Source organism: Mustelus asterias, chromosome 18, assembly GCF_964213995.1.
Source record: "Mustelus asterias chromosome 18, sMusAst1.hap1.1, whole genome shotgun sequence".
Lineage (NCBI taxonomy): Eukaryota > Metazoa > Chordata > Chondrichthyes > Carcharhiniformes > Triakidae > Mustelus > Mustelus asterias.
Genome location: NC_135818.1, coordinates 81,755,754 through 81,781,687, shown reverse-complemented (window position 1 = coordinate 81,781,687; position 25,934 = coordinate 81,755,754). Strand labels below are relative to the sequence as shown.

The following is a 25,934-nucleotide window of genomic DNA, read 5'->3' as shown; positions in this document are numbered from 1 at the left end:
GGATGAAGGGCCTACTCCTGACCCTATCTGTTGTGGTCTTATTCACTCAAACGCTGTTAAGTTAGTTGGTCACCGCAATTAGCGAACCCAACACGGTTCAGGAATTGATCCTGGGCCTGTCCAAGTCTGAACAACTCAGGGTCTTATCCCATAAAACCTGCCAAGAGGGACAACAAACACTTCTTGCTTTTTAAAAACAATTAAAAAGAGCTGGAATTTGCACTGTCAAGATATGGGCAGAAGACACTTTGTGCCCTCGATGTCAGTGTCATCATAGTGAAGCCTTTTCGAAAGGCGTGTTACCATGGCACCAATATCTCCAAGAATCGACAGTGACAAATTTACCGGGACCTTTTCTCCCACACCAATAGGACCTCACAAGGAACTACGCGGGGTTGATTGCAAAAGAAAAACAAAAAGCCTTAATTATCATGTTTCATATCATTATCTTCCCTTCACGGAATTGCTCGGCATCCAGGCTGACATGCTTTCAATCCTTATACAATTCATCCTGTTCCGGAGCGTAGTTGATATCATAACAGCGTTTGCCGGGATCAAGCGGCCTTGCTCACCTCAATTAACCTGCATCTTGCATATAGATGGAAAAACAGGGAGCGCTGAGTCTCGTTTCAACTCCCATTTGAAAGCTGCTTAATGGTCACAATTTTTGGGGGACTATTATATCACACAGCAGTTCATATTATATCATACAGCAGTGGGGGCGGCACGGTGGCCCAGTGGTTAGCACTGCTGCCTCACAGCGCCAGGGACCCGGGTTCGATTCCCGGCTTGGGTCACTGTCTGTGCGGAGTCTGCACATTCCCCCCATGTCTGCGTGGGTTTCCTCCCACAGCCTGAAAGACATACTGGTTAGGTGCATTGGCCCGAACAGATGCCGGAGTGTGGCGACTAGGGGAATTTCGCAGTAACTTCATTGCAGTGTTAATGTAAGCCTTACTTGTGGCTAATAAGTAAACTTTTTTAGAACTTTAGTTCATTCCATTTAGCAGAACGGAAATTCACTCACTGCACCTCGTGCCCAGGTACGGACTGCATTAACTTGGGGATGTCCATGTTTGGAATGTGACCCATTTTCCCCAAGAGGATGCCTTCGGCTGCACCACTGCAGACCATCACACAACTTGTTTAGTTTTAGGGGTTCTCACAGTTGCTGCTAGTTCGTGAGTTGATAACATTGTCCCTAGAATGCTGTCTTAGTTCTGTTCCAGTGCCAGCAATATAACCTGTAGCTTCGAGCACTGTGGGTGTGCTGCACTGTTGGAGGTACCGCCTTTCTGATGAAATGTTAAAACGGAATCCACGCCTGCCCTCTCAAGTGGATGTCAAGGATTCCATGTCATTATTTTTTTTCAAGAACAGCAGGGGCGTATTTCCCCAGTGTCCTGGCCAATATTTATCCTTCAAGCGACGTTACGAGGGATAGACTATCTTGCCGTTTATCTCACTGCTTCTTACGGTCTTTCAATACTTTCAGAATCATTTATCATGGTCTTTCATTCGGGCTGATTTTATGGTGTGCTCTCCAAACGGAACAGCAACCCTCAGAGTGCTCGATCTCTCCCAGGCGCTTTTACCTGTGGGACCCTATTGTGCACACATTGACTGTCAAAAGGTGGCCGCACTTCAAAATAAAAAGTACTTCTTTGACCATCAGGCACTTGGCACCCTTCTGCGATCAAGAAAAGTGCTATCCAAATGTAGGTTCTATCCTTTCCTTTTGTAGATTTCTGTGATCCTTTTACAACATCAGGGACACTGAGTGAGGACACCATGTTTGAAATTATGACTCCCGGGTTGGGAGGGATTCAGCGTGGGGGAGGGGACATCCCAGTCCGACTGACATTCGGCACGATAGGAAATTCCCACCCTTGAGGGTCAATTTCATTGGCTTGTCATGCCGGTGACATTCCCAGTGCACTGTGTACACTTGTACAGAGCACATTGGGAGATCAGGGCGTGTGAGCAATAGCGCCCTCCAGCAGTCTGCAGCCAACTTCCCAGCTTGAATAGACTCCGTCCACTCCCTCTACTGGCGAGAATCACACTTCGCCTCATTTTTTTTCCAAAGCACCATACCATTGCGTCTGGGAGCTCACCCGAAAAATGGGTGTGATCCTCTCCTGTTATCACGTTCGTTTGGCACTTACAATTTTTTTGGTAAGGTCACCCCCTTGGTCTTTACAAGTGGGTGGGGATTAATAATGGCAGTCTAGCTCCAGCACCTTGCCTTGGGAGCCAGGGAAGGAGGTTAGCAAGTGAGCTGACAGCCTGCCCCCTCGAGGCACTTGCTGCCTTGTCAAAAACCACAGCCCTAACTAGACAGCATTTTAGATGTCACGGTCGAATGCAAAACCTTTTAGGAAAAAAGGAATTCTGCAACAGCAGAGCTGTCTGTTACTTGGCTTAAAGTTTTAAGTTTATTTATTAGTGTCACGAGTAGGCTTACATTAACACTGCAATGAGGTTACTGTGAAAATCCCCCAGTCACCACACTCTGGCACCTGTTCAGGTACAACTGAGGGAGAATTTAGCATGGCCAATGCACCCTAACCAGCACGTCTTTCAGACTGTGGGAGGGAAACGGAGCAAACCCACGCAGACACGTTGAGAACGTGCAGACTCCGCACAGACAGTGACCCAAGCAGGGAATTGAACCCGGGTCCCTGGCGCTGTGAGGCAGCAGTGCAAACCGCTGTGCCACCTCTGACCTGACTGTGGCCATAACTCCACCTTTCTGCCACCCCCACAACCTAAGAATTCCAAAGATTAACCGCTGTGCCACCTTTGTGCCGCCGGTGAATGTGAAGGATCGCTATGCTGTTGTGTGGTGCCTGCTGATGTGGGTTTGAACAGCATTTAATGGGAAGCTGGAGGCATCGTGTTTTGTTGGCCCTGTGTGGAGTGAGCAATGCTGCAGCGATCCTCATGCTAACTCACAAGTCTCTCAGTGACGTTCGCCCTACTTCCTTCACCAGTGAGTCACTGGTACTTTGAAGATCTGCTCCTGCTATTCCTGCCTGAACCATCAATATTTAAACCTGGGCCAGCAAAGCAGACCGCAGCTAGCATGTCCCCCCCCCCCCCCACACACACACACACACATCTGGCAGCCTGAATTCCCTATTCACAGCCTGCCTGCTGGTGCATTTAAATTACTCCAGGACTGAGCAGAGACAGAATTCCTCAGCCACACACTGTTAGACACTGTCATTTCAGCTGCAATTGTTGAAGGTGGAAGGGCAGGTTGAGAAATTATGGAAAAAGGGATTCAGGGCTTAATGTGTCGAGGCATAGGGCTGGATTACACTCATGGAATCCCGACAGTGCTGAAAGAGACCATTCGGCCCATCCAGTCTGCACCAAATCGCTGACAGAGTATCTTACCCAGGCTCCTGCCCTATTCCCCTAACCCCCAAGTACTTGCCTGACTAATCCACCTAACCTGCACATCCTGAGACACTAAGGGGCAATTTAACATGGCCAATCCACCTAGGCTGCACATCTTTCAGACTCTGGGAGGAAACCCACGCAGACACGGGAAGAACGTGCAAACTCTGCACAGACAGTGACCCAAGGCTGGAATTGAACCCAGGTCCGTGGCGCTCTGAGGCAGCAGTGCTAACCACAGTGCCACCCTGTGTGCTACCACTCTCCAAGTGTGGGCTCTCCTGTATTTGATCCTAGATGTGGAGATGCCGGCGTTGGACTGGGGTGAACACAGTAAGAGTTTTAACAACACCAGGTTAAAGTCCAACAGGTTTATTTGGTAGCAAACACCATTAGCTTTCGGAGCGCTGCTCCTTCATCAGATGGAGTGGAAATGTGCTCTGAAACAGGGCACAGAGACACAAAAATCAAGTTACAGAATACTGATTAGAATGCGAATCCCTACAGCTGTAGGGATCCCTAAATGCTTTTTAAAAGACAAAATTGTACCCACTTTCACTACTACCTCTGGCAGCTTGTTCCAGACACCCACCACCTCCTGTGTGAAAAAATTGCCCCTCTGGACCCTTTTGTATCTCTCCCCTCTCACCTTAAACCTATGCCCTCTAGTTTTAGAGTCCCCTACCTTTCGGAAAAGATGTTGGCTATCAGGTTTTTGCTCACTGTAGAACATTGGAGTTGAAACGGTTTTGTTCGATGTGAAGACATACCATCACATTCCGAAGGAGTTCTTTTGCCTGCCAGTTGTATGAAAACCGATATCTTCTTAAAATAAGTGGAATTAACACAGTTACAAAAATAGCAGGAAAAGGAATTTCCATCAAATGCTTTGTTGTGTTCAGCACTAACGAGAGTGTGAGATTTCAACCACATAATTGTTTGGTATTTTGCACACACGAGATTTTGAAAAAAATAATTATTTACAGGTTGACTGTCTATACTGCTAACAGTTAGACACTGATATACGATCTGGAACAGTTGCTTTGGGATCGGCTGTTCTACTTGGATCTCGGTCATGGTAGGAGACTCTCAGGAGGATACTGGAAACACTTTAGGGGTATCCTCATAGCAACCCTGAAGAGGTCAAACATCCCCACTGACTCATGGGAGATCCCAGTCTGTGACTGAGCAAATATGGAGATGGTTCACTTGGGATTGAGAGACCAAAGACGTCGAGAGGTTGCGTCAGGAGTACAGCGTGCCAGTCAAGGCATCAGAGGGAGTGTACAAACCTCCAAACAGCTACCCGTCCCACCAAGCGCCACCTTCCCCGCACTGGTCAGAGGTTGCAGGTCGCACAATGGACTTGGCGGCAATCTCAGAGCCCATCGAGCCAGAGTGAAAGCGAATCAGCCTCGACCCCGAGGGACTGCCCAAGAACGTTTTGTGTCCACTGTTTCACAACCATGTTCAGAGTGGAGAAGGCAACCAACGTTGGCACGGCGACACAGTGGTTAGGGTGGCACAGTGGTTAGCACTGCTGCCTCACTGCGCCAGCGACCCAGGTTCAATTCCAGCCTTGAGTCATTGTCTGTGTGGAGTTTACACGTTCTCCCCGTGTCTGCGTGGGTTTCCTCCGGGTGCTCCGGTTTCCTCCCACACTCCAAAGATGTGCGGGTTAGGTGGATTGGCAATATTAAATTGACCCTTAGTGTCCGGGGAATTAGCAGGGTAAATACGTGGGGTTACGGGGATAGGACCTGGGTGAGGTTGTTATCAGTGCAGACTCGATGGGCCAAATAGACTCCTTCTGCACTGTAGGCTTCAATGATTCTATGATAGCACCAGCCTTGTGTGAGTTGGACCGATATTCATCAATTCAAACAGCGGACGTGTGGTTATTTAATTATGGATACAGCCATTCTCACTTTGGTGCAAGCAGTGAGTCACATACGGTCGAGACTAATAACCATGTCATGGAACAGGAGAACTAAAATCATGACTTCATCCCCATAACTATACAAGGAATTCATAGTCAAGAGTAACAGTGGAATTGGAACGGTCAGATCAGTGGACACAATTTGTGATGTTTCTCAATTGGATTTGACAGAACAAGTCTTCGAGGTTTGCATTGGAGAAGTGAATATTTAAAACATAAATACGGACCAGTGGGTTTTTGTTTTAGAAAAGTGCAGGAACAAGTAGCACAAGACATGACACAGAGCAACTTTCAGTCAAGTCTAGAATGAAACATAACTTTCTACCTTGTAGATCTGCCTTGGTCAATTGAACTTTGTTCGTGAAAAAAAAACACAAAGAAGCAAAATAATAGCAAAGGTTAGTTAAGTGTTACTAAAAGCAAACAATGTGATTATTTTGGAAAATTAAAAACATGCATCGTTAATGTGTTAACGTCATCAGCAAGCACACACAAAGGTGAGGGCGTTTATAGTTCGGGCAAGTGATAGTAACGTGATCTGTACACTTACCATGCATCAACTGGAGTCCAAATTTTGCTTTACAATTCCCTGCGACAGTGAAAATGTGGGTTCCCTGAGCTGGTCTCAGTGATTACAAATTACTTGTCCAACTTACCAAAGCTAACTCAAAAGAAGTATTTTTTTTATCAGAGCAGAAACCAGAGTCATTTTAAGAAAAAATAAAATAAAAAATAAAAATATAACAAAAATCTATGGGTGGCACAATAGCACAGTGGTTAGCACTGCTGCCTCACAGCAAGAAGTTTAACAACACCAGGTTAAAGTCCAACAGGTTTATTTGGTAGCAAAAGCCACACAAGCTTTCGGAGCTCCAAGCCCCTTCTTCAGGTGAGTGGGAATTCACAGCGCCAGGGACCCTCGGAATTCACAGCGCCAGGGCCTCACAGCGCCAGGGACCCTCGGGTTCAATCCCCGGCCTTGAGTCCCTGTCTATGTGGAGTCTGCACATTCTCCCCGTGTCTGCGTGTGTTTCCTCTGGGTGCTCCGATTTCCTCCCACATTCCAAAGATGTGCGGGTTAGATGGATTGGCCATGCTAAACTGACCCTTAGTGTCAGGGGGACTAGCTGGGGTAAATGCATGAGGTTATGGGGATAGGGCCTGGGTGGGATTATGATCGGTGAAGACTCGATGGGCCGAATGGCCTCCTTCAGCACTGTAGGATTCTGTGATTCAAAAATAAAACGCTTAGCCACACTGCAACAGAACAAAATGGGAGAAACATGCTTCACTCACAAAACATGTTTTTCTCTGCAGTTTTGATTTTATGGTGGTTTGCCAATCTAGTGTTGAAATAAAACTCAACAAGGCAGGTCATTCAAGAGTCCATGTGGTCGTAAGTACATCCATAACATCTACAGCAAATAGCACTTGATAGAACTAAGGATTAGGAGAAATTTAATTCAGAGAAACTATTGATGGGGGAGAATATCCATCACTGTATTATTTATCACAATGTGAGTCTGATACAGGATCAATAGGCACAGAAGATAATGGATACTTATTACAATGGAAAAGGTTCGCTCTTCTTTTGGCAATCGTTAGCAGAGGCAGAGGTGTAGAGGTATTTTCACTGGACTAGTAATCCCAGGGTAATGCTCTGGGGACCCATGTTCAAATCCCACCAAGGTAGATGGTGACAGTTAAATTCAATTTTTAAAAGTCTGGAATTAAAAGTCTAATGATGACCATGTGGTTGACTCTTAAATGCCCTCAGGGATGGGCAATAAATGCTGGACCAGCCAGCGATGCCCACATCCCATGTACGAATAAAATAAATTCTGGTCAGTCTTCATTTAATACCTTCATCTTTGATCTCCTTTCCCTCCGTGAGATGTGTCTAATTTCACATAATCATTTGATCTTCAACAAAGATTACGTGAGAAGATCACATTACAGAGCTGTTTTAGCTGCTGGATGCAACGATATGGCACAGGAGGAGGCCATTCGGCCCATTGTGACTGCGCCGGCTCACTGAAAAGGCTGTCCCAATTAGGTCCAATTCCTGTATGTTTTCTTCACAGCACGTCTCCATTTTCCTTCTTCAAGTCTTCATCCAATTCCTTTTCCAGAGTTATTGCTGCTCTTGTGCTTACTGCCCTTGCAGACACTGCACTCCAGGCCACAACAACCTGCTGCAGAAACAGACTGATGTCTTTATCCCACCTGTCTAAACTGTCTCCCTTAATAAAGGGTAAATAGGTCCGATACCAGAGATCTGGGAAAGAGACAGGACGTGCTGGAGCAACCCAGCAGGTCTGGCAGCATCTGTGGAGAGAGAAACCCTGTCAATGTTTCTTTTCAAGTCAAATTTACGCTGCTTCAGAACTCAAAAACCTAGTTCTGAAGAAGAGTAACCTTGGACTCAAAATACTAGCTTAGTTTCTCTCTCCAAAGATGCTGTCAGACCTGCAGGATGGCACAGTGGTTAGCACTGCTGCCTCACAACAGTGATTGTAGAGGTGGTAGCCTGCCTGAAGAAAGGGTTGTAGATTGGCCTCAGTAGCCTTATTCCGAGAAAAGAGGGGGGCAAACACTCCAAACTTCTCTGAAGCCAGGGAGGATTCAACATCTTCGGGACAGGAATCATAGAACCCGTACAGTGCAGAAGGAAACCACTCGGCCCATCGAGTCTGCACCGACTCCTGACTTGGGTCACTGTCTGTGCGGAGTCTGCGCATTCTCCCCGTGTCTGCATGGGGTTCCTCCGGGTGCTCCACTTTCCTCCAAAGATGTACGGGTTAGGTTGATTGGTTTTGCTAAATTGATCCTTCGTGTCAGGGGAATTAGCAGGGTAAATACGTGGGGTTACGGGGATAGGGCCTGGGTAGGATTGTTATCGGTGCAGGCTCGATGGGCCGAATGTCCTCCTTCTGCCCTGTAGGTATCCTATGATTCTATGCTAGGTTGTTCCAGCATTACGTCTTTATTTTAAATCTCCTCCTTCAGGTGGCACGGTGGCACAGCGGTTAGCACTGCTATCTCACAGTGCCAGGGACCCCGGGTTCGATTCCTGGCTTGGGTCACTGTCTGTGTGGAGTTTGCACATTCTCCCCGTGTCTGCGTGGGTTTCCTCCGAGTGCTCCTGTCTCCTCCCACAGCCCAAAAGATGTGTCGGTTAGGTGGATTGGCTGTGGTATATTGCCCCTTAGAGTCCCAAGATGTGTAGGTTATGGAGATGAGCTGGGTAAATATGTGGAGGTTTCGGGGATAGGGTTTGGGTAGGATGCACTCAGAGAGTCGGTGCAGACTCGATGGGCCGAATGGTTTCCGTCTGCACTGTACGGGTTCCATGATTCCTGTCCTGAAGATGTTGAATCCTCCCTGGCTTCAGAAAAGTTTGGAGTGTTTGCCCCCCCTCCTTTCTCATCAAAAGGACACTGAGGCCAATCTACAAACTTTTCTTCACAAAAGCTACCACCTCTGCTGCCAAAATTAGCTCCCCCTGTGAAAAGCAGAGGGTGAACCTGCGATCTCCTTGAGCCCCACAGCGCCATTCACAGCGGCTAGGAATTTACCAGTGAACTGCTGACAAAGCAATCAATTGTCCTGCATTGGTACAAAGCTTCCCATTGGCGAGACGCCACGATGAGTAAAGGAACTGCCCCGGTCAGAGACACAGACAAAACACCAACAACCAATGAACAAAAAAAAAAAATTGTGACAGTATTAAAATAATGCCTTCAAAACAATGGGTGGGATTTTCCAGCCCTTCCGACCGACGAGTCTTCCAGTCCTGCCAAAGACAGCCCCAGGTGGCAGAGTCCCTGACGGTGGGACGGGTGAGCCACACAAAACGCTGTAGGCAGACATCGGCGGGTCTGGAAGATCCAGCTGGCGAGCCACCTCCACTGCTGGAAAACATGTTTCGAGGAGTGGGGGAGAGAGAGAGAGAGAGAGAGTGCGGGAGGGGGTGCAGTGGGGAGGAAACTGCCACCCACTGACAATCTGAAATTGGTTTTATGTTGTAAATAGGGCACCAGCGTCTTCCAACTTGGAACTACTATGAAACATTAATGCAATTGGTCTACACACACATAGATATATATATGCATGAGTACCCTTGGGCTTGACTCTGAATGGCTGAAGCACTGTTATGTTAACATGAAAGAAGAGATTTTTTTTCTAAATCATTTCATCATCACCCACTGCAGGTGGACCAGTGTCTTCACACGGTGATGTCTAACGGCAACAGCTTAAACAAATGTAAAGCCTTCCAACAATGCAGCAGGGGAAGTACTCTCTCTTGCCGTACTCATCGAGCCACTGGCAACAAACTTAGTCCATGTAACAGGTCCAAAATTGATTGACTCAGACACATGTCAACAAGAAAACTACGTTCATCCCTCTAACTGAACAAGTGTAAGTGCATCTGATTTCCATGTCATACATCCAACATCAAATGCTGTGGGCGGAAGCAAATGAAAGTCATCTTATTGCTTTTCTTAACTTGTTAGGTGGTGGCAGAGAGAGAAGGGATGTCTTTCCTCCAGCTTCATTTTCGCCAGTGCTTTTAACTGTGAGAATGTAACCGGTGACAACTTTGTATTGGATGTAATGTGACCAAATGGGAACAAGTTGTAAGCGTCAGCTGACCCAGTAAACCATGGAACCAATTGCAGAATGATGTAATAGTCAGCTGACTCACTATAAATAAGAACCTGTTTGGAATTGTGGAGAGCTTGGAGTGGCCCAAGGTGAGGCCCCAAGTTTGAAGTTTCTTTATTAAACCCTTTCTTTGATTTATAAGTTGGAATAATTTTTGTTATATTTTCATTTTGAAGAGTTCCTTCTGAGGAAACATTAACCAGAGTCACACAGCTGTTTGAAGTCAGGCCCCAAGATTTCTAATAGCCTGCAGCAGAGGCCATTAGAAAGAGGGAATGTTGTTTGGGGGTGCGGGGGGGGGGGGGGGGGGGGGGGGGCGGGGGGAGGCGGTGTAGAAAACTCAGCAAGTCAGGCAGCATCTGTGGAGAGAGAAACATCGTTTCGAGTCTGCGCGACTCTTCTTCAGAGCTGAAGAGAGTTAGAAACATGACGGATTGAAGAGAGGGGTTGCAGCAGGTGGAACAAAATAGAACTTCAAGGGTAGCCAGGAGCCCAGGAGAGAGAACATGAGAAAGGGAGTGTTAATGATAGTGTCAATGATGAAAGAAGTGGCTAATGGTGGAAGATAGGCCAGACAGCAGAATGTGCTAATAGCAGAATTAGAGTTCAGCACTCTCTGAAAGCAAAACGTGAGAACAAGTTAGAGTTGTCCCAGGTGGGGGTGGTTGGAAACTAGTCAGAATGGAAGACATTGTTAAATTCAATGTTAAATTCAGAATGCTGTCAAGTGTCCAATCAGAAGATGGGGTGCTGTTCCTTCGGCTTACGTTGGGTTTCAGTGTAATTGTGGCAGACAGAGGACAGAAATGTGAGCATGAAAGCAAGATGGTGAATTGGAATGGCAAACGCTTGTGGACTGAGCGAAGGTGTTCCACAAAGCATTCAAAGCTAAAAGATCCACGCATTGAGCTGTGTGGAATTGAAAAATACGAAATCATCATAGACTCCTACAGTGCAAAAGGAGGCCATTCAGTCCATCGAGTCGGCACCAAATCTCCAATAGTGCATCCTACCCAAGTCCTATCCCGGTAAGTCTGCACCAACAACAATTCTACCCAGGCTCTTTCCCCGTAACCCTACATATTTACCCCACTAATCCCTCTAACCTACGCATCCTGGGACGCAAAGGGGCAATTTAGCATGGCCAATCCACCTAACCTGCACAACATTGGACTGCGGGAGGAAACTGGAACACCCAGAGGAGACCCACCCAGACACGGGGGGAACGTGCAAACTCCACACAGAGGGTGACCGAAGCTGGGAATCGAACCCAGGTCTCTGGATCTGTGAGGCAGCAGTGCCACCCTGCCACCCCAAGTATGGAAGGCAACTTTGTCAGTGCTAACAAAAGATTATTGGCTCGAAATGTCCGTCAGCGATATTTGTGAATGAGCAGTTAACACTTCTGCTGGATTCCGTGGTCAAACGGGCCATCTAAAATGGCGATTTGTAAAGCACTCTGGGACAATTGGGCAAGAACTAAAATGAAGGCTGCAGCCTAAAAGACAGAAATAAACAGGCTGCAACCCAGACGGGTGAATACACAGGATATGGGTCATAACCAGGACAAAAGGGACTTTCTGGTCAAACTGGGTTGTTTACCAGACATAGGGGCGCCTTAACCCCTTATTTGGGAGGGAGGTGTGAACCCTACGTGCCCCCAGCACCTACAGACATGGCCGTTGGGGACACACCCAGAGGTTGGTGTGGCAGCACCCGTTGGACTTTATCGATCAGGGTGATCAAGTGCTGATCGATTGAGTGGCAATGGCCAAAAGGGGTGCAAAACCCAACGGGGTATAAAGGGTGCTGCACAACCAAGAATCTCTCTCTCTGAACCCACGAACGAGCTACAACAACGGTGACCATCGCCAGCAAAGACTAGCACGAGGAGAGCCACCACACCCGAGAAGGAAGGAAGACCAGAGCCAAAGTGTCAGACCAGACCAAAGGACCAGACTATGCAGAGGACGACCGAGACCAGCGCACAGATAAAGGCCAATATCTGCCTGGGTACTTGCCAGTCACGCAAAGTTAAGTCAAGGTCTTGTATTGGACTTGAACTCTAGTATTTTCTGTTGGATAACTTATTGTTGGTTGGATGGGTGCTTATTGATTGTGTGTTTTAAATAAATATTGGTTGTACTAACAAGAAGTCTACTCGCAGTTCTTTGTCCATTGTATAAGAGTTAAAACAGACTGTGCGGGCAGGCACAACAATTCCTGCACATGCCCAGTGCAATGTTTCTCTGTGCACTGAACAAAGACAGGGTCCATCTTTAGAAAAGGTTCCATTGGACCAGAATTTTGGGCCCCGGGTAAACCAGATTGCTGATTTGCTCGCCCCAAGGCTGCGGTACATCCCCCACCACCCACTCCACCACCACCCCCCCCCCCCCCCAAAGTTGGTCCATGATGAAAGTGAAGACTGTGGAGTCAAAGAAACAAACAACAGGAATTTGGCACAATGGTTCTGTTCAGTGAAGATAGGAGCAGAGATAGAGGCTCCAAGTTGAAGACACGGCTACAAGCTGGGGGTGTTAATTTGCAAGAAGTCAGGCATATCTGAGGCGGTCCTAAGGTTGGTGACACCTCACTGCAGCCTGGGAAGCAGTGGTGTTCTGTTATCATACCTGGGTACCAGAGAGATTGTGTGGAATCTTGACTAAATGTAGCAATCCTGGGCAAGGGAATACCAGAAGGAGAGGCTGAAATCCTGGAAGTGGATCCTTGGTGAGGGTATCCAAGAAAAAGTGTTGCTTGGGAGAAGATTCCGAGGCGTGTTTTTTGAGAGCAGGGATTGGAAATTCTTGTGTGAATTACAAAGTTCCAGTGAGACCAATTAGCTCACAGTGTGACAAGCATCTGGAGGAAATTGATGTGAAATCCATGTGCATCTGTCACATGGTTTCAGAGTATGGTGTATCTGGCCACAGTTTACTGATTGGTTTATATGTACTGTGTACTTGCAGCTGAATAAACAGTGCAAGCTGTGAAGGGAACAGCTCAATAAGTTGCAAAAGGAGAGTGATGTCTTGCAAGAGAGCTTCCTTCCCTAAATAATCAGTTACACTGGGAGCAGGAGGCACATGATAGAGCATGTTGTATAAAAAAAGAACTAGACTTAATACCAGACAAAGTGAGGAGTCAGAAGATGAAAGGAGAGGCTTTGACGGAGTTAATCCAGCAACAGAGTTTCACCTCCTCTGAAGCAGACCATTCCCCGCTGTAACAATGCCAGCTGATGTCACCACTGGACAAGTCAGGTCCCAGGATGGAACCTGGCTTGATAGATCCTAACCTCTATTTTTTGTTTAGATACATGGATGAACAGAGTCACAGGGCTGACGATGAACGTTTAACTGAAGAATAAAGCATTTATTAAGCAGGAAAAGATATCATTCACTAAAGTAAAATATAACACACTATTCCTTCACCCCAGTTATACCTTTACAGGTACAGACATATCTGTAAGGAGAACACTGTTAAAAACTTTATCTTATACTCTGGTGTGCTCGGTAAGTACCCAAGGCATTGGGGATGTCCAGGGTAAGATAAGCAAATATATTGAGGCAAGCACCTGCTTTGATCTTTTGAGAAGATATCCTGAAGTGTAGGAGTGATTAGTTACATGTGAAGTAAATGTTATGTGAGAGTGCATAGTTACATTGCACTGGAGAATGGGTTTTGATTTGATTTATTATTGTCACATGTATTAGCATGGAGTGAAAATTATTGTTTCTTGCGTGCTATACAGACAAAGCATACCGTTCATAGAGAAGGAAATAAGAGAGAGTGCAGAATGTAGTGTTACAGTCATAGCTAGGGTGCAGAGAAAGATCAACTTAATGCAGGGTAAGTCCATTCAAAAGTCTGATGGCAGCAGGGAAGAAGCTGTTCTTGAGCCGGTTGGTACGTGACCTCAGACTTTATATCTTTTTCCCGACGGAAGAAGGTGGAAGAGAGAATGTCCGGGGTGCGTGGGGTCCTTGATTATGCTGGCTGCTTTTTCGAGGCAGCGGGAAGTGTAGACAGAGTCAATGGATGGGAGGCTGGTTTGCGTGATGGATTGGGCTACATTTCTTGAGGTCATGGGTAGAGCAGGAGCCATACCAAGCTGTGATACAACCAGAAAAAATGCTTTCTACGGTGCATCTGTAAAAGTTGATGAGAGTCATAGCTGGCATGCCAAATTTCCTTAGTCTTCTGAGAAAATAGAGAAACTGGTGGGTTTTCTTAACTAAAGTGTCGGCATGGAGGAGACCAGCCATGTTCAGCTATTTGACAAATCGCACAACGTGACATGAAATGGCATCAGTAAGAAAATATGGATAGGATTTTCCAGCCTTCCCCTTCGGCAGGATCTTCCTGGTTCCCTGGGCTGTAGAGGTGACCGCCCTGAAATCTCGGCTACGTTTCCTGTTGTCCATTGGTCAGAAAGACTTGAACCGGTGAATGACATAAAAACAGCCCCAAGAAATGAAGTATAATAACGAGTGCTGGGGGACAGGGGACTGCCCGTGCCAGGCCTTCCTCAGATGGAATATGGTCCGGGAATCAATGAGGCAGAAGAGTTTCCTAACACGGAGAATAGCTCCGCCATCAGCGGCTACTGAGATCAATCCACTCTGGACCAACCATCCATTCAACCTCTGAGATCAGTGAGCTGTCATGGGTTCGATACCTTTGCTGCCGATTTCGCCAATGCATGATATCAAAACTGTTCCTTCTTTAAACAAACTTAGCCAACTGTTGTAAAATTACTTACGAATACTCGACTGCCTATCCTTAGGTATCCGTGACTCCGGAACCCAGTATCTTTCAGGAGGATCATGTAAGAGGAATGGCAACCAAAGGAATGGACATGTGGAAGACCTTTTTCCCCCTCCTTACTTTCACATGTTTGCATTGTTCCCATCAATACTAACTTCGCCATATTGAATCACTAATCATCATCCTGAAATATGGACAAACTAAGAGTCTAATTTTATTCTGAAGAGGAATTTTGAACAACGCTAATTCCATTTTTTGCAGGTCTTCAAATGGCTTCCTTCTGACAGTACATAAAACTGCAAAACAATTAACATGATCTGTTTCACGGTAAATGCGTCTATTTTTGTTCCACTGTGACAGGACTTGGGCCTTAATTATAGACGCTAACACGGTTCCTTGCTGCTCTTTTCCTATCCTAATTAAGGAACTGAACAAAGACTTTAAACACAATTTCATTTATTTTACTTCCCTTCAAAAATGGATTAAATCTGCGGCCACAAGGGAAGATCTACTTGGCCCTAAGCCAAACTGGTCCCACCTTGTCCAAGGGACCATTATCAGTCCCCAATCCCACAGCAGTCATCCATGACCATTTATTATGTGGCAATCTAGATGGAGGGGCTATCTGATAGGTTATTAAAAATTGCACAGGGAGTCACAGCTCAACTCAATCCTGAGCTTGTGCAACACTCACACGTACATGTTCTATCCGACAAGGACTACTGATGGCAAATAGCATTGATCTAGCAACAGAACTATTCAACAGCTGTAAATCGAGAGAGGGGAGTGTGCAGCTAGACCTGGGTGTCCTTGTGCACCAGTCACTGAAGGTATAGCAAGCGGTAAAGAAGGCAAATGGTATGTTGGCCTTCATTGCGAGAGGTTTTGAGTACAGGAGCAGGGATGTGTTGTTGCAATTATCTGGAGATGCCGGCGTTGGACTGGGGTAAACACAGTAAGAAGTCTCACAACCACCAGGTTAAAGTCCAACAGGTTTATTTGGTAGCAAAAGCCACTAGCTTTCGAAGTGTTGCTCCTTCATCAGGTGCTTCGAAAGCTAGTGGCTTTTGCTACCAAATAAACCTGTTGGACTTTAACCTGGTGTTGTTGCAATTATACAGGGCCTTGGGTGAGGCCACACCTAGAGTATTGTGCGCAGTTTTGGTCTCCTTTTCTGAGGAAGGATGTTCTTGCTCTCGAGGGAGTGCAGCGGAGGTTTACCAGGCTGATTCTGGGGATGGCGGGACTGATGTACGAGGAGAGATTGACTGGGTTAGGATTGTTTTCGCTGGAGTTCAGATGAATGAGGGGGGGAATCTCATAGATATTTATAAAATTCTAACAGGACTAGACAGGGTAGATGCAGGGAGGATGTTCCCGATAGTGGGGGAATCCAGAACCAGGGGTCACAGTCTGAGGATTCAGGGTAGACCATTTAGGATGGAGGTGAGGAGACATTTCTTCACCCAAAGAGTGGTGAGCCTGTGGAATTCATTACCACAGGAAGTAGTTGATGCCAAAACATTGAATGTATTCAAGAGGCTCCTGGATATAGCAGTTGTGGCGAATGGGATCAAAGGTTATGGGGAGAGAGCAGGATTAGGCTATTGAGTTGGACAATCAGCCACGATCGTAATGAATGGCGGAGCAGGCTCGAAGGGCCAAATGGTTTCCTCCTGCTCCTATGTTTCTATGAATCATTAAGTATTTGGGAGGACTCGCGGACAGGCCGTTTACAAAACCCACTTTTTCAGCGAAGCCCTGGGATTTTGGGACTTTGAATTCCAAGGTGTATTTTGTTAAGGGAGAGTGATGTTGGGCGGCACGGTGGCACAGTGGTTAGCACTGCTACCTCTCACCTCCAGAGACTTGGGGTCAATTCCCGGCTCGGGTCACTTTCGGCGTGGAGTTTGCACATTCTCCCCGCGTCTGCGTGGGTTTCCTCTGGGTGCTCCGGTTTCCTCCACAGTCCAAAGATGCGCAGGGTTAGGTGCATTGGCCATGCTAAATTGTCCCTTGGTGTCATGGGACGCGTAGGTTAGAGGGATTAGCGGGGTAAATATGTGGGATTATGGAGATAGGTGGGATTGTTGGCAGTGCAGACTTGATGGGTTGAATGGCCTCCTTCTGTAGTCTAAGGTTTCTATGGTAACTAGTGGAAAGACTATTCCTCTGTACCAAGCCAAGCTGTCACTGGCCTGAGGACACTCAGTTGTCTGAAACAGAACATTTCCTATTTCTAAGAACTCCAGCTGGATTGCTAAGAAAATTGGCAAAATAAAAGTGGAATGAAAAATGAAGGAAACTTGGAAGCAAAAAAGCTTTAAAATCTTTTGAACATTAAAGTAAAATGGGTTTTTTTCTCGGTTATTTATACACAGTTTGTTTCATTTAAATCTTAACAAACGGCTAATTAGCTTGCAAGTAGAGATAGGCTCACTCAATAAATTAGTGCCCACATACAACTTGGCAAACATTACAAAAATTCTGTATTAACAAGGTGCACCAGATGTATATAAAAGTTTTTTAAAAACTTTATTAGTGTCTCAAGTAGGCTTGCAGTAACACTGCAATGAAGTTACTGTGAAAATCCCCCAGTCACCACACTCCAGCGCCTGTACAGCTACACTGAGGGAGAATTTAGCACGGCCAATGCACCCCAACCAGCACAGTCTTTCAGACTGTGGGAGGAAACCGGAGCACCCGGAGGAAACCCACGCAGACACGGGGAGAATGTGCAGACTCCACACAGACAGTGACCCAAGCCGGAATCGAATCTGGGTCCCTGGTGCGGTGAGACAACAGTGCCGCTCCAAATTTCCACTCCAAATGTGTGCATTAAACAAACTTGTGCTAAGAGACAAGCGCGTTAGGCTGAAAATAAAATACACTGTATAAACCGTGTCTTACTGAGTACCAAGGTGTCAAATCTCCTTGTTCTTGGCCACAGAAATGGAGGAAACGTAATGACATGGTACGTGCAGTGGGCAAGTTGCCTGTGGTTTTGAGAGAAGTCATGGACAAGAGTTACACTGTAGAAGTAGCAAGCTTGTTGTGTGCACAATGGTACCGGCACCGATCATAAAGACGTTATAACTGAACAGAGGAAACTTTCCATCATGGCCAGTGAGAGAGTCCTTCCCTGCGAAGACTTGACTGATGAATAATCAGATTCCTGTGATTAGGAATCTTTTCACTGCCCGGTGTCCTCAGTCCTTTCTCACTCTCTTGGCTCAGTCCTTTCTCACTCTCTTGGCTCAGTCCTTTCTCACTCTCTTGGCTCAGTCCTTTCTCACTCTCTTGGCTCAGTCCTTTCTCACTCTCTTGGCTTGCTGTACATCCTGCCTACCCTGTGATAACCAGCTTCTTTTACATTTAAAATGTCTATTCTGTTCCTATTTGAAAATCAAAGAACCAAGAAAATTACAGCACAGGAACGGGCCCTTCGGCCCTCCAAGCCTGCACCGACCATGCTGCCCGACTGAACTAAAACCCCCTACCCTTCCGGGGACCATATCCCTCCATTCCCATCCTATTCATGTATTTGTCAAGACACCCCTTAAAGCTCACTGTCGTATCAGCTTCCACTACCTCCCCCGGCAGCGAGTTCCAGGCATCCACCAACCTCTGTAAAAAACTTGCCTCGTACATCTCCTTTAAACCTTGCCCCTCGCACCTTAAACCTATGCCCCCCCGCCCCCCCCATCGGAAAAAGCTTCTGACTATCCACTCTGTCCATGCTCCTCATAATCTTGTAGACTTCTATCAGGTCGCCCCTCAACCTCTGTCATTCCAGTGAGAACAGACCAAGTTTCTCCAACCTCTCCTCACAGCTAATCAATTGCTTTCTGGTAAAATATTAAGAAACAGAATTTGGCAGTGGATAAAAGTGGTTAGCACTGCTGCTTCACAGCTCCAGGGTCCCGGGTTCGATTCCCGGCTCGTGTCACTGTCTGTGTGGAGTTTGCACATTCTCCTCGTGTCTGCGTGGGTTTCCTCCAGGTGCTCCGGTTTCCTCCCACAGTCCAAAGATGTGTGGGTTAGGTTGATTGGCCAGGTTTAAAAAATTGCCCCTTCGAGTCCTGGGATGCGTAGGTTAGAGGGATTAGCGGGTAAAATATGTGGGGTAGGGCCCGGGTGGGATTGTGGTCGGTGCAGACTCGATGGGCCGAATGGCCTCCTTCTGCACTGTAGGGTTTCTATGATTCTATGATTCTATATAAATCACAAACCACAGAAAGAAATAGTGATAAAATACAGAGAATGAGTACGTTGGTATTAAAATGCTGTGAAAGATATTAACATAAAAGTAATTATACGTGAATTAAATTGGCCGATAGTAACCATTTCTTGTTTTTAAACGATGTAAACAACTCTTAGATACGAGAACTCACCACAGATTGTAAAAAGGAATGCTAAATTGGCCTAACTTGAAGAAGATGAATGGTGTCTAGTCAGGCTAGACCCTTGGTCTTCAGCATGGGATATGGAGAATGCATCTTCCACTATTCAATGGCAAGCTCTGCGTGTAGAGCACTGGCACTCAAGGCCCTCTGGAATGTCATGTTTGGCCAAGCTAACATGTGAAGATGGGATGCGTTAACTCCTCAGCAAATTTCATGTGTCTTTGCCCCGAGTGGCTGATCCTGACCGAGTCAACACCAAGTTGACCATGCGCTGTGCACAACTCTTAGGTCTCAACACTCCACCTCTTGTGTACCCCAATTTTCACCACTCTGCCATTGGTGGTCCGTGCCTTCAGCTGCCTCTGTCTTAAGCTACAAACATCCACTCCCTCCACCACCGACGCTCAGTAGCAGCAGTGTGTACGGTCGACAAGATGCACTGCAGCAATTCGCCAAAGATCCTTAGACAGAACCTTCCAAACCCACGACCACTTCCATCTAGAAGGACAAAGGCAGCAGATAAATGGGAACACCACCACCTGCAAGTTCCCCTCCAAGCCACTCACCGTCCGGACTTGGAAATATATCGCCGTTCCTTCGCAGTCGCTGGGTCAAAATCCTGGAATTCCCTCCCTAACGGCATTGTGGGTCAACCCACAGAACATGGACTGCAGCGATTCAAGAAGGCAGCTCACCACCACCTTCTCAAGGGTGACTAGGGATGGGCAATAAATGCTGGCCAGCCAGCGACGCCCATGACCCACGAATGAACAAAAAAAAAGCTCTGGAGTCCCCCCCCCCCCCAAACCTCTCCACCATCCCTTCCCTAAACCTCTCCACTGCCCCCCCCCCACAAAACCTCTCCACCGCCCCCTCCCTAAACCTCTCCACCGCCCCCCCGCAAAACCTCTCCACCGCCCCCTCCCTAAACCTCTCCACCGCCCCCTCCCTAAACCTCTCCACCGCTCCCTCCCTAAATCTCTCCACCGCCCCCTCCCTAAACCTCTCCACCGACCCCTCCCTAAACCTCTCCACCGACCCCTCCCTAAGCCTCTCCACCGCCCCCTCCCTAAACCTCTCCACCGCCCCCTCCCTAAACCTCTCCACCGCCCCCTCCCTAAACCTCTCCACCGCCCCCTCCCTAAACCTCTCCACCGCCCCCTCCCTAAACCTCTCCACCGCCCCCTCCCTAAACCTCTCCACCGCCCCCTCCCTAAACCTCTCCACCGCCCCCTCCCTAAACCTCTCCACCGCCCCCTCCCTAAACCTCTCCACCGCCCCCTCCCTAAACCTCTCCACCGCCCCCTCCCTAAACCTCTCCACCGCCCCCTCCCTAAACCTCTCCACCGACCCCTCCCTAAACCTCTCCACCGACCCCTCCCTAAACCTCTCCACCGACCCCTCCCTAAACCTCTCCACCGCCCACTCCCTAAACCTCTCCACCGCCCCCTCCCTAAACCTCTCCACCGCCCCCTCCCTAAACCTCTCCACCGCCCCCTCCCTAAACCTCTCCACCGCCCCCCCGCAAAACCTCTCCACCGCCCCCTCCCTAAACCTCTCCACCGCCCCCTCCCTAAACCTCTCCACTGACCCCTCCCTAAACCTCTCCACCGACCCCTCCCTAAACCTCTCCACCGACCCCTCCCTAAACCTCTCCACCGCCCACTCCCTAAACCTCTCCACCGCCCCCTCCCTAAACCTCTCCACCGCCCACTCCCTAAACCTCTCCACCGCCCCCTCCCTAAACCTCTCCACCGCCCCCTCCCTAAACCTCTCCACCGCCCCCCCGCAAAACCTCTCCACCGCCCCCTCCCTAAACCTCTCCACCGCCCCCTCCCTAAACCTCTCCACCGCCCCCTCCCTAAACCTCTCCACCGCCCCCTCCCTAAACCTCTCCACCTTGCTTTCTCTCCTCACTTTCGATCACCGAGGGGCGGCACGGTAGCACAGTGGTTAGCACTGCTGCTTCACAGCTCCAGGGACCCAGGTTCGATTCCCGGCTTGGGTCACCCAAACAGATTGTAACAAAGGCTTCACACTTAATATCTCCGGGAAGGAGGCTAGGCCCAGGCTACTTTCTTGAAAAACACCAATTTTGATGTTGAGTTTGCACACTCTCCCCGTGTCTGCGTGGGTTTCCTCCAGGTACTCCGGTTTCCTCCCACTTTCTGAAAGACGGGTTGGTGCATTGACCCGAACAGGCGCCAGAGTGTCGCAACTAGGGGAATTTCACAGTAAGTTCATTGCGGTGTTAATGTAAGCCTTACTTGTGACGAATAAATTAACTTTAACCTCTTAAAATCTTTCACTCTGAGCAAGCTTTAGTTCACCTGACATCTCCTTACGTGGCTCTCTGTCAAACCTCTTCAATAAGAGCTCCTGTGAAGTGTCTGGGAACATTTTGCTACATTCTTGAGGCTATATAAATGCAAGTTGTTGTTAATTGTTCACAGAACTTACTTTGAATTTCCATCAAGCAATAACAGAAACACCAAGCTGAAAGTCATACCGCAACTTGCTGCAGATAACAGGTACGAACATAAGCATGGTATACCCCAGCAGAGATTCCTTCTACTCAAGCGCTAGTTAGTTCTGTCAGAATCCTAGCTCAGACTGACACCTCTGTTCATTCAAAGTAAAACTCAGCTGTTCCAACTCATCACTTTTTGATGTGCAATTGCACAGCTGAATGTGTTAGAAGGTTCAACCCTCAGAGCAATTGACTTGTCTGCAACGATCAATTTGTGGATTCAGACGCAGCCTTCCACCACTTATCCCACTGCGAGACAGCTTTGAAATGCTGCCTCGAATCTCCTGATACAACAGCATGCAGCCGAGTATCACCCAAACAGATTGTAACAAAGGCTTCACATGTCACTTAATATCTCCGGGAAGGAGGCTAGGCCCAGGCTACTTTCTTGAAAAACACCAATTTTGATGTTGTGGGTCGTGGCTGTTGAAACTTCGATCCGGACACTTACAACATTAATCGCTTGCATAGAACTGGCTGGAAATTCCAGATGACAATAACTTTCCAGCACAATCAAATTCCTCTCTGGTATTGTGATCCTGCAAGTCTGGCAATTTGTCCTCCAACTGACCTCCGTTTAAGATTTTTAAAATAGAATTATAGAATCCCTACAGTGCAGAAGGAGGCCATTTGGCCCACTGAGTCTGTACCGACCACAATCCCACCCAGGCCCTGTTCATGCAACTCCTTCCATTTACCCTACTAATCCCCTTGGGTCAATTTATCATAGAAATCATAGAAACCCTACAGTACAGAAAGAGGCCATTCGGCCCATCGAGCCTGCACCGACCACAATCCCACCCAGGCCCTACCCCCATATCCCTACATATTTTACCCACTAATCCCTCTAATCTACGCATCCCAGGACACTAAGGGGCAATTTTAGCATGGCCAATCAACCTAACCCGCAGATCTTTGGACTGTGGGAGGAAACCGGAGCACCCGGAGGAAACCCACGCAGACACGAGGAGAATGTGCAAACTCCACACAGACAGTGACCCAAGCCGGGAATCGAACCCAGGTCCCTGGAGCTGTGAAGCAGCAGTGCTAACCACTGTGCTACCGAGCCGCCCCTTTAGCATGGCCAATCAACCTAACCCACACATCTTTGGACTGATAGAAAGTACATGCTCTATTCCTTGATTCTCTATTCCTTGATTTTCACAAAAGCTACATGGTCTCTCAAGGCCCCACTGGTAATAGGGCTCCATTATCTTGCTAATAGGGGAGGCGATGGCCTACTGGTATTATCGCTAGACTATTAATCCAGAAACTCAGCTAATGTTCTGGGCACACGGGTTCGAATCCCACTACGGCAGATAGTGAAATTTGAATTCAATAAGAAAATCTGGGATTAAGAATCTACCGATGACCATGAAACCATTGTCGATTGTCAGAAAAACCCATCTGGTGCCGGTTAGGGAAGGAAATCTGCCGTCCTTACCCGGTCTACATGTGACTCCAGAGCCACAGCAATGTGGTTGACTCTCAACTGCCCTCCAAGGGCAACTAAGGATGGGCAATAAATGCTGGCCAGCCAGCGACGCCCATGTCCCATAAGTGAATTTAAAAAAAATAACCACAGCCTAACTCAATGAAGGTAAAAGCAAAATACTGCGATAGGGAGCACACAGATAAACTTGCACATAGCTGGGGGGGTACTAGTGTTGAGGCTATAGTGGAAGAGCTCAGCTAGAATGATAGTTAGCTCTGGTGCACATATTCTCAACACGACATGCAACGTACCATCAGCGCCCATACATTTTGCTATGATCTGGGCACTCAGCTGTTCAGCATGCTGCCTACTTTTGAAGCTTCTTCAAGGTCTGCCATCTTCCGTAGCTGTTCTCCAATTTTTCAGCTCAGTATTGAGCCTGTTGTTGTGTGATGGGCAGTAACCTTGCTAGAAGTGTCTTACTCTTACAGCACAGAAATGGAACATGTCTCACAGCCCCAGGGACCCAGGGCATTTCTGGTCTTGGGGCACTGTCTGTGTGGAGTCTGCACGTTCTCCCCGTGTCTGTGTGGGTTTCCTCTGGGTGCTCCGGTTTCCTCCCACAGTCCAAAGATGTGCAGATTAGATGGATCGGCCATACTAAGATTTCCCCTTAGCGTCCAAAGATGTGGAGGTTTGGTGCATTGGCGGGATACATATCTGGAGTTACAGGGATAGGGCCTGGGTAAAATAAATAAGATGGGTCGGTGTAGACTCAATGGGCTGAATGGCCTCCTTCTGCACTGTAGGGATTCGATGATTCTATTGTCATATTTGCTGTCAAGACAGCTGCAAACCATTATATTTGTTTGGAACTAGAGAATTTTAAGTAATTTGTATTTGTAGGTGCTAGGAATAGGTTATAGCTTTAAGTTTAAATTTAATTTATATTTCTGCTTTAGTGTGTTGGGAAAGTGGGAGCCTGGTTTTTGGTTTCATTTTAGATAGTTGGCTGTATGTCTGGGGGGGTTTGTTTGTCAACCTGCATATTAATGAGGTTTTATGACCCTTGAAGTGGAGAACTGTGTTATCAAGGGTTTTTAGAATGTTAACACTAAGTAAAGAAACTGTGCTGTATCCTGACAAGAGGAGACGCACAGAGACACAAGAAAACAGTTTTAGTTCAGTTGAAAGGAGTTGTCAGGAGAAACGGGACACAGGAGAGGGAACAGCTGAAAGCAGAGTACCCCAGAAAACAGGAGAGACGCCCTGAAACCAAAGGGTGGGATGAAAACAGAGTCCCAGGAAGACAGTTAAGCCAAGGAACAAGAGCAAGGTATTCTTCAGTGAAGTTAAATTAAGGAGCAGAGGAAAAGGCTCTGAATTAAAGAGAGAAAGCTGCGGGGAGCAGAACCACGGCAAAGAGTGCTCATGAGAAGCCAGAAGATCAGTGGTGACAGCCAAAGCTTTGTGACCCCTGACAATGGGCCTGTGAAGCAGTATTGTTCCATTGTCACGGCTAGGTATCTGAGAGTGTGCGGGTAAGGCGAAGTTTGAATGCATGTGACAAATCCAGCATCAGAAAGAGAGGTTGAAACTCTGAAGGTGGATCCTTGTGGAAGACATTCAAGAGAAAGCACCACTGAGGAGAAGATTCCAAAGTGAATTCTTCGAGCGTTGAAATTGGAAATCCTTGGGAGAAAGATAGATTTTTATGAGACCGATCGGCTCACGATGTGACAAGCATCTGGGAGGATTTGATGAGAAATTCATAGCATTTGCTTTGGGCGGCATCTGTCACTTGGTTTCAATGTCCAATCGCAGGTTGCCTATGACTTGCATGGACTGGTACTATCTGTGAACATTAGAATATGAGATAGGCTTTGTAACTTCTGTTATGCTTACGAAATTGTATATATTTGTAAAGATATAATTGGGGTGAAGGAGTAGTGTAATATAGTTAACCTTTTCTTGTTTAACAAATATTTTATTCCTTTGTTAAAAGTTCATCAACAGCGCCTACGGCTGGAATTTTACCGGCCCGCCCGCCATGGGATTCGGAGTGGGCGAGGGGCAGAGCATGGGAAGATCCATTAACCTCGGGCGGGATTTTACAGTTTCAGGATGAGCGAGGCAGTAGAATCCCACCCCGTGACTCAGTTCAATGGCCACCCTTCACATTTCCAAACGCAAAATAAAGGTTCCAGTCTATCGAGCCAGGTATCCAGTATGAAACCATTGTCAGTTGTTGGAAAATGTCCTTTAGGGATGGAAATCTGCCGTCCTTACCTGGTCTGGCCTACATGTGACTCCGGAGCCACAGCAATGTGGTTGACTCACGACCGTCCTCTAAACAAGGGCAACTAGGGATGGGCAATAAATGCTGGTCAGCCAGCGACACCCACGTCCCACGAATGGATAAGAGAAAAGTGCACAGGCCCGTGATCCTGAAAAGTAATCGTTCGTTACAACATGTATTACGTACACTTGACTTTCAGATGCCTTTGTCCAGTCTAGAACCTATTCCACTTTTACTGAGATACAATAGCTGGCTGATCTGTCTGATCTAATGATGAGGTTGTAGTTGACACACAATACAAATTCATTGGAGAGTCATTATGCATTTCATTCAAAGTCAAACGTAGAAAACAAAAGTCACAACTAATGCAAATCTCAAATAATTGCATCCAATATTAAAATATTATGTGAACTTCCACAGTTCCGCATTGATCTCACACTGTAATCAACTCGTTCAGTTAGTGAACAGTCTGAATG

General features: G+C 47.2%; 1 protein-coding gene across 43 annotated transcripts in view; it reads right to left on the bottom strand.

Annotated features, from left to right (window-relative positions):
• nrxn3a (neurexin 3a) overlaps positions 1 to 25,934 on the bottom strand; it is a 1,279,906-nt gene that overhangs the window by 965,273 nt on the left and 288,699 nt on the right. For 13 of the 43 annotated variants that reach the window (XM_078234405.1, XM_078234424.1, XM_078234408.1 and 10 more), the window contains one exon: positions 5,673 to 5,699. The exons of the other annotated variants lie outside the window; for them this stretch is intronic. In XM_078234405.1, coding sequence (XP_078090531.1) covers positions 5,673 to 5,699 — 27 coding nt within the window. The remainder of the gene's footprint in view (positions 1 to 5,672; positions 5,700 to 25,934) is intronic. 43 annotated transcript variants of the gene reach the window in all.